Source organism: Hetaerina americana, unplaced genomic scaffold (genome assembly GCF_022747635.1).
Source record: "Hetaerina americana unplaced genomic scaffold, ioHetAmer1.1.p SCAF_3, whole genome shotgun sequence".
NCBI lineage: Eukaryota > Metazoa > Arthropoda > Insecta > Odonata > Calopterygidae > Hetaerina > Hetaerina americana.
In genome coordinates this window covers 57,833,356-57,845,802 of record NW_027286874.1, presented here as the reverse complement: position 1 = coordinate 57,845,802, position 12,447 = coordinate 57,833,356, and the positions used below count along the sequence as shown (strand labels likewise).

Sequence of the window (12,447 nt, the reverse complement as noted above, 5' to 3'; positions counted from 1 at the left end):
ACGCATTTCAAAAAAGGAAGTCATGTAGGCGTACCCTGCACGAGATGAATTTGAAAAGTCCTCGGAACGGAATAGAAAAAAACGACACCTCAGTAAAACTTTTTGTTTTTTCAATGTCGTCTCCCTGTACACTAATGCACTTGATTCAGCGATATTCCAATGTCTTGAACACACATCAAAAATAAAATTCCTTCATACCTGCAAAATACCCGTCTACTTTGGCTGTTAGTTCTTTGTTTGAAGAGAATCTCCATCGTTCGAGGAAAAATTTGTTCTTGGAGAAGAGATGGAAATATGATGGAGCCAAATAAGATGAATAAGGTGGATGTGGCAACAATTTGTATCTAAGTTCACGTATTATTGCCATGACAATTACTCTTGTGTGTGGCCGTGCATTGTCTTGATGAAAGGCGACTCTTCTTTGAAAATCTAACTCTTTTGCGTGTATTCGTGTATACTTTGCTTCAGTTGGTCCAAGAGGTTAGCATAGTGTTTTCCAGTATTTGCTTGACCAGTTAGAAGATAATTTATCAGCAAAATCCCTTTCGAATCCCAGAACATTGAAGCCATCACCTTTCCGGCCGACCTTATTACCTTTACTTTCTTTGGTAGTGGATCAACATATTTACACTGTGAGAAAAACAAAATTTGTACCTTTCCAAAGATTTGTTTGCAACATACAACGCGTCACAGTTCTTTGAACCATCTTCAGTAGTCCAACGCTCTATCCTTGGACTACCACGTCGCATAACACATTTATACAATAAATACAAATATAAATATATCGTTCAAATGAATGCTACATAGAGATTCCGGTTCGGTGTACGGAGAAAGTTAAAGGCAATGCATATCGTGAAGGGACATCTAAAACCGGGGTTTCACATTTCATATAATGATGAAAATTAGGTTTTTGCAAAATACGAGGGCGATTCGAAAAGTAAGGAGTCCTATTTTTTTTCATGAAAAATCAAATTTATTCTCAACTTTGTGTGCATCGTATGAAAGGCTGAGAATTTAGCTATTTTTCTACATAGTCGCCTTGAAGATCAATCACTTTTTGGATCCTTGTAACCAGCTTTTTAATACCGCCGCGTCATGAAGCCAACTGACGACTGCTTCTTGCACTTCCTCGTCTGACTTGAATTTCTGTCCTCCAAGGTGTTTTTTGAGAGCGGGAAACAAGCGGTAGTCGTTGGGGGCAACGTCCGGGCTGTAAGGAGGGTGGTCGATGATATCCCAGCCGAATTCATTGAGTAGGGTGGTCGTTTGATGTGACACATGTGGACGTGCATTGTCATGATGCAAACACAATCCTTTGGTGAGACACCTTGTTGTAACCGAGGACCTCCGACACAATATTCTGCACGGAGAAGTAGCCACTCTCTTTATTAAGGCCTTCCTTTATCTCATGAAGGGTAATTCTCCGGTTATTGCGCACCATCTCGTCAATTGGAGCCACCGTTGATTTCGGCAAACTCGGCCGCCCCGACCGCTGCTCATCGTGGACGTTTTCCGGACTATCAAAAAAATCCCGGCATCACTTTCGCACGTTTTTTAAATCCATATACTTCTCACCGTACACTTCCACTAAATGGCGACGAATTTATATCGGAGAAGCAGTCGTAAGTTGCCTTCGCGACGCTGCGGGAGAAAGGTATGACGCCGGTATTAAAAAGCTGCTTACAAGGATGCAAAAAGTGACTGATCGGCAAGGAGACTAGGTAAAAAAATAGCTAAATGCTCAACCTTTCCAACGATGTCCGCCAAGTTGAGAATAAAGTTGATTTTTCATGAAAGAAATAGGAGACCTTAATTTACGAATCGCCCTCGTAATATGGTCTGAGACACTGGGCGACGATTCTTTTGTTTCATTTACACTTGCAATTCAAATTCCAATCTTTGACAAGGAACAACCGATTGATATAAAATGCCAGGGTAAGAGAGAGACGGATTGCCACCCTGAATTAATTGTATTTAATTATGAGTCTTTTCATACTTGCATTACAATAAAAAAATTATTCCCCTAGAAATTGTGCAAACTGCACATTGACCTCTGTTTTCACATGAGATAAAAATCCTCTTCATGTTGACTGTCAACATTCACTCATTTTTATGGAGTGTGGCTTTCATTTTGATGGGAGTGCCTATTCGACGAGGTATCACACCTACTATATACAGCAGGAATATTTTAGAAGTCTAACTCACACAAGCTATTTTAGTCACTATGTTATGTGTTTAAACTAGTAGCATGAGTCACCCATGAGGCAGCAGAAACGATGGATGACGGGGACAAATTGAAAAAGATTGACTTCACTAGCTGAAAATTGTTTCGCGCAAGAATCCGTGCCGGTGCAGGGGAGGAAGGAAAGGTTACAATAAACCTGGATGAAAGGTGTGCCAGGAAGTGTGGCCCATGTGTAGCCAGTTGGAATCCGTGGAAAGAAGACGGCAGCGTGGGGAGGAACCCATGAACGAATCCGAACACGCGATGAATTTCTAATGGTTCCTATATCGCCAGAAGTAGAGCAAGAAAGAGAGACAGACGGTGGGTGTAGGAGGGAGACACGACTCGTTTAATTTACATTTCCAATCAAAGCAGGCAACAACCCCTGTCTGTATTCTGAACGCGTCTCTCTCCACATACCGTGGGAGGACTCCGAAATTAGGTTAGGTCTGAAAAAAAGGAACAAGAAGGGAAGCGAGTTTGCAAAGAGCATCAAGCGATGGCCAACAAAAAAATACGACCCTGTAGATCGACCCCTGAAATCGATAAACGATTGAGGAGAGCGGAATTCTCTTTTTGACCACGCAAATTGGGCCGTCAGATATCCCGAATACCAGTGAGCCGAGGCTATTTACAAAGGACGAACATGTTTTTTGTAAAATTATTATTATTACCAGCAGTCAGTCGGTTTAGGTAGATTTCTTATGGGCTCGGGGAGTAAGAGCTGCACATAGCTAATCCCTATGAAATCCCCCCGCGGAATCGAATATTGTAACATCCAAAATTAATATAAACTATATTTTTACAATGTTTGTATTTAAAGTATCGGGAATAATTTTTCCTGACGTGTATGTACGTTGCAGCGCGCTCACACCGCGCAGGATCGGAGGTGGAGGGTCTGACCTTCAACAAGCGCCAAGTACCAATCGCCTGCGAGCGTTCGTTCAGGCTAGATCGTGTTTTTAGGGGTTACCAGGGTCGAGTGACTCGGTACAAGCGCAAAATGCAGCGAATGATTGAACAGCGGTATACCATCAAATTTTGTGTTGGACTCGGGAAATCGAGTACAGAGGCGTTGCTCCAGGGTTACAACAAATCTAACAAGTCCCTTTTGAAGTTCTTCTTGCTCTCTAAGTCATTGATAATGTTAATGTTATTAACATTAAATAAATACAAATCTGATAACCCAGGCAATATTTGTCTAAAGTTATCACCCTGGACAAACTTACATTTGAAAGTAACTGAATCTTGATATAATTCAGATTAAACTAACTTGTAACATTTTAGTTTAACTAGAATGAATGAAGTATCCTTACATATAGGCCAAAATAGGTATTGTTAATACTTGACACGGGCAATCAGCTTGGCTTATAATAATTCTTGCCCCATATAGGAGGTGTGGCGATTAAATAACTGGACTGGTGCTGCTACCAGTAAAGAATGGGTGCACCTTAGTAGGTTTTGAACATGTCTGTGCCTGCAGATGTTTACCCATCCTGAGCTCAATGGGCATGGATGTACATCCCTCAGCCTTGCAATGGTAGTCGCCCGTTCAAGTCCTTCCACTAACATCTAGCGGGAAAAATTCAGTGTACAGATGGATCAACAAGTTTCTTGTGAAAATGGGGAAAACTGGTACAGAAGCTCACGTCATGTTAAAGGAAGTGAATGTTTATCACACACAAATTTTTGAGTGGTTTAAAAGGTTTAAGAAGGGGCATGAAACAAAGACTGGATGACCCTCAACATCAAATTTGGATGACAACTTCCAGAATATTGGTACATTGACCTGCAAAAATCATCACCTGAGTGTTCAAGCACTTGCCGAAATCGCAAGAATTAACAAAGAAAGTGTTCATCAGATTTTGAATGAATCATTTAATATGTATAAAAGTTTGTGCAAAAATAGAGCCAAAACTTATCACTCCAGGGCATAAGGAATCAGGAACAAAAATTACTGCTGATGTTTTAAACAACATTTATAATAATTCAGAACTGTTAGACAGAGTTTTCACTGGTGATCAATCGTGGTTGTATACCTATGATCTTGTAACAAAGAACTAATCGATGCATTGGAAGAGTGCTAACTCACCTTGGCAAAAAAAGTGGAAGTGAGCAAATCAAAATTCAAAGCCATTATCATTATCTTTGTTGACAAGCATGGAATTGCCTACGTTTACTAGGTCCCAAAAGGTCTGACAGTCAATCATTATTAATACGTCTGGGTTCTGACTGCCCTTGTGAACAAGTGTGGAGACAAAGACCCAATTTATGGAAAACCTGGATGCTTTACCAAGACAATGCATCAGCCTATCCTGCCTTATCTGCTAAGGTTTTCTTGGTGAAATATTGCATCGTCGTGTTAGACCACCCATTGTACTCACCTTACCTGGCCCCTCTGTGACTTCTTTTTATTTCCTCAGGTCAAATTGGAGCTTAAAGAGGACAAGATTTTACAGTATGGAAGCAGAGAAAGTAAAAGCGATGGAGGTCAACAAGCCGACAGAAGCAGACCCTCGGCACTGCTTTGAGCAATGGATAATTCGTATGGGGCATTGCAGGGACTGGCAAGAAGAGTAAATGAAGGGGATAAACTCTCTAATGCAATTGATGATCAATAAAATGTTATATAGCACCAGTCTGGTTATTCAATTGCCACAATACATACAAACAACTAAGTAGTAACACAAATCTTAGACCTGGTAAGCCGGAGCATTGCCTTCACAGATGCAATGAAAATGGTTGCACATTCTGTGAAACGGGCTAGAATTTATGAACCTAACAACATGAAGAATTTCTGAAAGGTACGACATGAACCCGTGGATGAAATGCTTCTGTGGAATATCATCATCAGCAATAGTCTGATGTTGTCCATGCTGATTAATCTAATAGGTTCACACTCTTTTTTTGAGAGTCAATATCTCTCTTTTCAATCAATTTATCATCTTATTATTTAAAAAAAGGTAATTTTCATGGTATACTATTAAAAATATTATTATAACCATAAGTGCATCAGATTGTAAGAAAATAGAAATCATATAAGTAGATTGTTCGTAAAACTCTGCATGGAAAGTAACAAAGTAATTTCCCAAAACTATACCATTTCCAAAATCAGGGGTTGTTGTCCAGCACACACATTACACACACACACATTTATGTAAACCACGAAAGTCCTTTACTAGCCCTTTAAACCAAGGACAATGAATGATATCACTAATTTTACCTTAAAATCCAACCATGTCAGCCGTCATGATCGCTGTATCAATTACTTCTTAAATTATGTCTATTAAATTATTTATTAAAAAAAATAATGGACAAACATTAATTTCCTGCATAAGGACAGACCTGAGATAAAATGAATCTTACCTGGTTTTTATGAGGATTATGCAGTAAGACGCACTCCACAATAGAAAATGCAACAAGAGCATTTCCTCCAAGAGCACGTGCATGAGCTCTTACAATGCACAACACTTCTGTCATGAAGCTATGAACGAAACCACTAAGTCCTCCACTCTGCAATTAATGAATATTGAAGATAACAAGAGGAAAATTAAAATAAAAACACCTTAGTTAAACATTTTACGATAAATCAGCCAGTATGACATCAATGAATTTAAAGTTATTATTTCCTGAAATAATTAAATATTTATCCCCGCAATTGAAAAAATATTACATATATTTACTCATGAAAAGGTTGACCTCGGCAGACATATGTTACAGCATAATTGACACCTGTAACATTAAACCAGTATTATGTATTTATGTGAACATAAAACTAGTTAAGTTAGCTGGATGGTAATAAGGATGATTTCGGTACACTACACGAGGGTAATTTGAAAAGTTCTCAGATTGGAATAGAAATACGCAACTTACCTCATTGAAATTTTTTTTATTTTTCATTATAGTCTCCCAATACACTAATGCATTTGGTCCAGCTATGTTCCAATGTCTTGAGTCCATCTCAAAAATTAGATTCCTTTAGGTTCATCTACTGAGGCTTTTAGTGCATTTTTTGAAGAGAATCTCCATCCACCAAGGAATATTTTGAGAATGAGGAAGAGATGGAAATATGATAGAGCCAAACCAGACAAATTAGGTGGGTGTGGCAACAATTCGAATCTTAGTTCATGTACAATAACCATGACAATTATACTTGAGTGGCTGTGCATTATCTTGATGAAAGGTGACTTTCCTCTTTGCCAAACCTAACCCTTTTTCGAGTATCTTTTGCCGTAGTTGGTCCAGGAGGTTAGCGCAGTATTTTCCAGTAAATGTTTGACCAGTGGGAAGATAATTCACCAATCCAATCCACCTTTCTCATCCCAGAAAACTGAAGCCATCACCTTTCCAGTCGACTGTATCACCTTTGCTTTCTTTGATAGGGTAAACCAACGTTTTTCCTCTGCTCTGACTACTGTTTTGTTGCTGGAGTATAAGTAGTGGACTCAATTTTCATCTGTGGTCACAAACCAGTGCAGAAAATCTTGTTGGTTGCTGTTAAAATGGGTCAAACATTGTTCAGAAATTTTCATTCTGATGCATTTGTGATCCTGCATCAAGAGTCACCCCACCCATCTAGTAGATAATTTTCTATTCGGATGACATCCCTATAGCTTCAGCGATTTCTCACACTCTCAGTCGGTGATACTTCTTGAGCATTTTATGCACTTTTTCAATGATTCTGGGGCACATTTTGGCTGCCAACTTCGCGGATCACCATCTAAGCTGTCCTAACCAAACCAACTCGCTTCTCCACTTGGCAACAGTTGAATTTTAATGAGGAGAGCCCCCCAATCATGTACTGAAAGTAGGTAGGAATTTTCTTTGCTTTCATACCTTTCTTTGCAAAGTATTTACTCACAGCTCGAATCTCAATTTTTCCCATCTTCACAAATTACTACATGGGAACAACAACAGAAGAGGCATCTGCAACAAAGATCTCTTACCAGAGCACTGACGTGTCATTTGTTTACTCATAAAGGATTACCTATTACTACATGGGAACCTTGTTGGACTATCGTTGACAACTGGAGGTGATTCCTAGAAATATCAGAGACCTTTCAAACTACCCTTGTACAATTGAAAATATGACTATGCTTTTCATCTTAATTTCCTTAAGACCATTTTATATTTGACTTTGATCAGTTATATTTCACCGAAACTAACAATATGTGTACCTGCAGAATAGAAGCAATTAGGAAGCATTGAACAGCAAATTCAGAGATATTGACACCACAATGTATTTTTTAATCTTAAGTGGGTTTCAATAAATTTTGAAATAGTTTTTAACTATAAGTAAGGTCATAATGATTTTGAAATATGAATGATTATTAGAATGATGGCCAGAAACAAGGTTAAAACGGTATCAGAATTTGCTGTATTTGGAAGAATTATTGCTTGTTTCCCCGAATAAAATGAGTAGCACTCATATTTGTCATTCATTCAGTTTCTTTTATTCTTAACTAATTTATTATCAGAACCACTCAGGCTGCTTCTGTATCAACAGAATTATCAAATTCATATCAGTGCATGTTTTCAGCACAAAATTATATTTATAGTATTCATCAAAATCGTTATAAGCTAGATGGAGAGCTAGATGTTTACAATGCATGAAAGTAAGTGGAAAGAACATTTTGTAAAACTTCCATTTGTATAACTTACGTGGAGTAGTGATTTAAGTACAAAAAATTTAAAAAATGCCATTATTAATCTTTGGAACAGAGCTATAGATACCAATTGACGATTTATTTTCTCCAAACTGATACTTTCCCAGTAGTCATACCTCATTATTAACTAAATAAGAAGTGTTCATCCGCGTGTGTGGTCATTCTCAAAGCAATAATATCCATTCTCCAGTAGATCATATAAATGTGTTTGTAAAAGCAAAATGAAAGATTTTCTAACAGAAAAAAAAATTTCATTCTGATGCATTGTTCCCATATAACCCTATACAATTCCTGTTGCTTTTCCCACTTTTCTCATTCCCTAGAAGCCATGTCCTGTGCTTTCACCTTTTTAAATTTAAAATTTCTAATTTACAGACAATTTTAAAATAAAAACCATCTCAAAAGTGTTCATTGTACTGAAAATAATACAAAGGATAAAGTAGACTTATCAATAAGAATTCAATCTATACATGAGTAAATACAACAAATACATTTACAAGCATCTACAGGGTGCGGCACTTGAATCCGGACAAATTTCAATTAGAAATTCCTGCCATATCGTAGTTCCACTGGAGGTCACCATTGGCGGTCTTGAAAGCTATAGGCATCTAGTAAACAGTCATAACCTCAAAATGGCCGAGATGTTACATACAAGTGCATAGTGCAATCGAAGAGCTGCTATTATTGTAAGTGTTTATGTTGGCATTATATTTGGAAATAGTTCCATTCTTCTGGTACCCCAGATCAACTGTTTACAATATTGTGGCTAGGGATAATTCTTCAGAGAAGTCTGGGCCCTGACCCAGCGAGGAACCCTCATTCAAGAAAATGAGTGCTTGTCCAGATTTAAGCGCCACACCCTGCATATTCATCTAAATTAAGACTTTAAAACTCTTGGAAAAATGAATTTATTATACTATGATAACTTACCTCACGAATGCAAGTACTTTCTCGAATAAAAAAGAAATTTAGATTTCCTAAATATTGTTGTATATGACCTCCAGGGATATATGATAATGGTGTTACTTCTATTCCATGCCTTTCACCTAAAAGTGGCCACTGAGCCCACTTCATAAATTCCCATGAAAGCAGAAAAGAAAAATACTGTAAGTAAATATTTGGCCTTCAAACAAAATTCAGACATGCTTTATAAATTTATTAGCTAAATTAAATTGATCTCCACGCTTATTATGAATGAATTCAGATTATTAATGTGTAAGATACATAGTAGAATCTTGATACAACAAGTGTTGACCATCCCAGAAAAAATCAGTTGCTATATTGAACTCTTCATACTGATTTTATATTCACTCATAAATTACTTCCGGTGACTTTCAGCACAGTGCAAAAGCCATTGCTGAAGCAACTTTACTTGCTAGTTGTAAGGATATTCAATGGGCAACTATAAAGGATGATTTTGATGGCTTGATATTTTTGTGGGGTGCATTGTCAAATTAGACTAAAACTGATATGTTTCCCAATGTTAGTGGTAGATATGCTAGTTTGACACAAATGGCATACTGCAGCAGGGGATGGAGGTTATGTATAACATTTTAGAAAGGTATAAGAATGAAATAATTTTAATGCAGAGGATTTGAACATTTATATTCACTGTAAACCAATCTTTACTAACAATTGGCTGCTTAGTTGGTAAGCAACTGTTTAAGCAATCAGCCATTTATAGACAATTGAGAATTTTTACTTTTCATTGGCTCTCCGATTTCATCTTGGCACGATTATGCTGGAACATGAATTGAAAACAGGCAACAATAATAGTAATTTAAATTTGCTCTTACTGTTGGTCCACCTTCCTTCACTGGTGGAATCCACCCTTTTGTAGAAGGGATAGAGGTGGGTTTAGGTGTGCTTGTTTCTGGTGGCAGATGATTATCCTTTATTCCTGCTTCCTCCTCCTCCTCTAAACTAAATATCATCTCTGAGTCATCTAGAAAAACATAATAAATATACTATGACAGTATGCTCATGTATTTGTAAGAAAATTTATCATGGCAAGATTAAACACATTATTGAAGTAACTTTCTAAAACTTTAAATACCCAAGTCATTTGTGTTCCAAATCAATAATTATGCCAGTCAGAGAAATTAAAAAAATTGCTTAACTTATACAGAATAATATCCGTGCCCATGAAATGGAAGTTAGTATTTCCTAAACTACAGAAAGAAAACAACTTTTTGTCTTATTCTAGTCATATTAAGTTCACACATAACAGCTGATACAGCAATGTTAGTAGCAAGATTCAAAATTTCACCAGAATTTAAATATTACATATGATTCCATAGAGCAGTGATTCATTTCAGGCATGATATTATAAAGTATTCTAGTTGTAACCAAAAATATTCAAAGTATAAACTGTATAAAATTAAAAGTTGCAGATATGAATCATAATTATTTACCAGGCTTACGAGTAGAATCCCTAGAATTTCCTCCAGAAGTGTGCACTCGCTGCCTCCTAGGCAAACGCTCACCAAGACCAAGAGCCATTCCTTGAAAAAAATTAAGAGGTAATTACTTCAATGGAAATTCCATCTAGGCGATGAAATAAATTGGAACTCCAATATCTGAAGTTTCGGCTATCAATTTTTTCAAATATATTAAAATATATTCCTCAATCTCAGTGGAAGAAACCTTGCCCCTGGCATAACTGATCTTACTTTGTCCCCAGCAACCACCTGAACCAAATAACTATAAATCCAGCCAACCTAAAGTGCCCTCACAGTTCTCATATGCTTCCAGACTAATTCAGTACTGTTGTTAATATTACCTTTCATTTTTCCTTATAACGATCCCACAACGCAGTAGTAGAAATTGTAGTTCTCAAAAGTTTAAGAAAAACTGCCAGGTACTCGCCATCAATTAAAAAACCTGATACTTTGTGATTATGGTCATCCTTGATTTAAATAGAAAAATAAATAATCCTGTACTGAAATTATTAATATGCATGACAAGAACCAATCTTTCAAAGGTTGGTTTGATATGTGAGAGTAGTGCTCAAATAATATCAAACTAACAGTCTGCAACATTCACCACAGTAAGGAGGCCATTTCCTTTCCCTATACCACCTATAGTTTCCCAGAAAGATCTGGTACCTAAAAAAATTAACTTTCAGCTAGGTTCAAGCTGGGAGTGACCAGAGGTTTCACTCAAAATCAAATCTAGACCCTCTGTCAGAAAAGAAACTTAGTTATTCAACATATATTTTATTAAACACGACCTAGGTTTTGAATTGCAAAGTCATCATCAGGTTCGACTTTGTAAGTCGAAACCTAGGTCGTGTATGATAAAATATATGTGGAATAACTAAGTATTTTCTTTTCCAATATGAATCGCTTCCACAAAGTGTCGTCTCAAACCATTCTATTCTACACCCTCTGATTAGTAACCAAGTAACCCACTGGAATAATAAAAATCAAGAATTAGGATTAGTCACAGGGGGTGGTATCAATGAACTTTACATGCATAACTCACTTGCCATTCTATAAATAGCTAAACATTGATACCAAAATGATGAACATTAAAATAGTAATTAAAGTATCTAAATTGTAAACAAATTAAAGATATTTTGAAACTACGTCCTTTTCCAATAGCCAGACTGTACATTAACCCATACAAAACTGGACTATGGGCAGTAAGGGGTAATCTGGATTAGGTGAAATTTCTACTGTCCAGAGATTTGACTCATCTAACCCCATGAGGTATTCCACACAATTCTCATTCAGCATTGATTGCAGACAACTATCACTGACCATGCATTATGCATTAGAACCCCAAATTGAAAAAAAATAATCTCATATAAATATGAAATAATCTTATTTAAATAAAAGGTATAACATAATTCCTACAAAAATTAATTCAGTATTAAATGAAAAGTAGCTTTGGATGAAACAATAGTAATACATACTAAGCCATTTAAATATTTTATCCTTTCATTTTTTTTTATGGTTTTCCATGCATCAAAATCAATAATCAATCAAAATTTTATTCAAATTAATTAGACCTTTCTTTCAGGAAAACCTCAAAGCTCTAGTTTTAATCAGAAAGGTTCCCAGAATCACCACCAGATGTAATTGCTAGCACAAAGAGTTGACTATGTAGTAATAGGTAATCCTTTATTAGTTAACATGAAATGCATCAGTGCTCTGGGAACAGATCTGTGTTGCAGACGCCTCTCTGTTATTGTTCCCGCAAAGTGATTTGTGATGATGGGAAAAATTAAGATTTGAGCAGTGGTTTAATACTTTGCAAAGAAAGGTATGAAAGCAAAGGAAATTCAAGCCTACTTTCTGAACACACTGGGGGACTTTGCTCCTTCAAATTCAACTGATGTCAAGTGGACAAACAAGTTTAAGTTTGGCCGAGAGAGATGATGATATGCGCAATGGTCAACCAGATATTATTTGCGAAGTGCATAAAATGGTCAAGGAGGATTGCTGACTGTAAGTGCAAGAAATCTCTGAAGCTAGAGGGATATTATCTGAACAGGTATATCACATTTCAAAGGTGGAATTGGATTTGAGAAAATTATCTGCTAGATGGGTG

General features: G+C 36.8%; 1 protein-coding gene across 1 annotated transcript in view; it reads right to left on the bottom strand.

The window, feature by feature from the left end:
- LOC139691022 (uncharacterized) overlaps positions 1-12,447 on the bottom strand; it is a 72,276-nt gene that overhangs the window by 9,679 nt on the left and 50,150 nt on the right. The window contains exons 19-22 of the mRNA XM_071588739.1: positions 10,305-10,394; positions 9,687-9,835; positions 8,821-8,958; positions 5,591-5,737 (exon numbers count right to left, since the gene is read on the bottom strand). Coding sequence (XP_071444840.1) covers positions 5,591-5,737; positions 8,821-8,958; positions 9,687-9,835; positions 10,305-10,394 — 524 coding nt within the window. The remainder of the gene's footprint in view (positions 1-5,590; positions 5,738-8,820; positions 8,959-9,686; positions 9,836-10,304; positions 10,395-12,447) is intronic.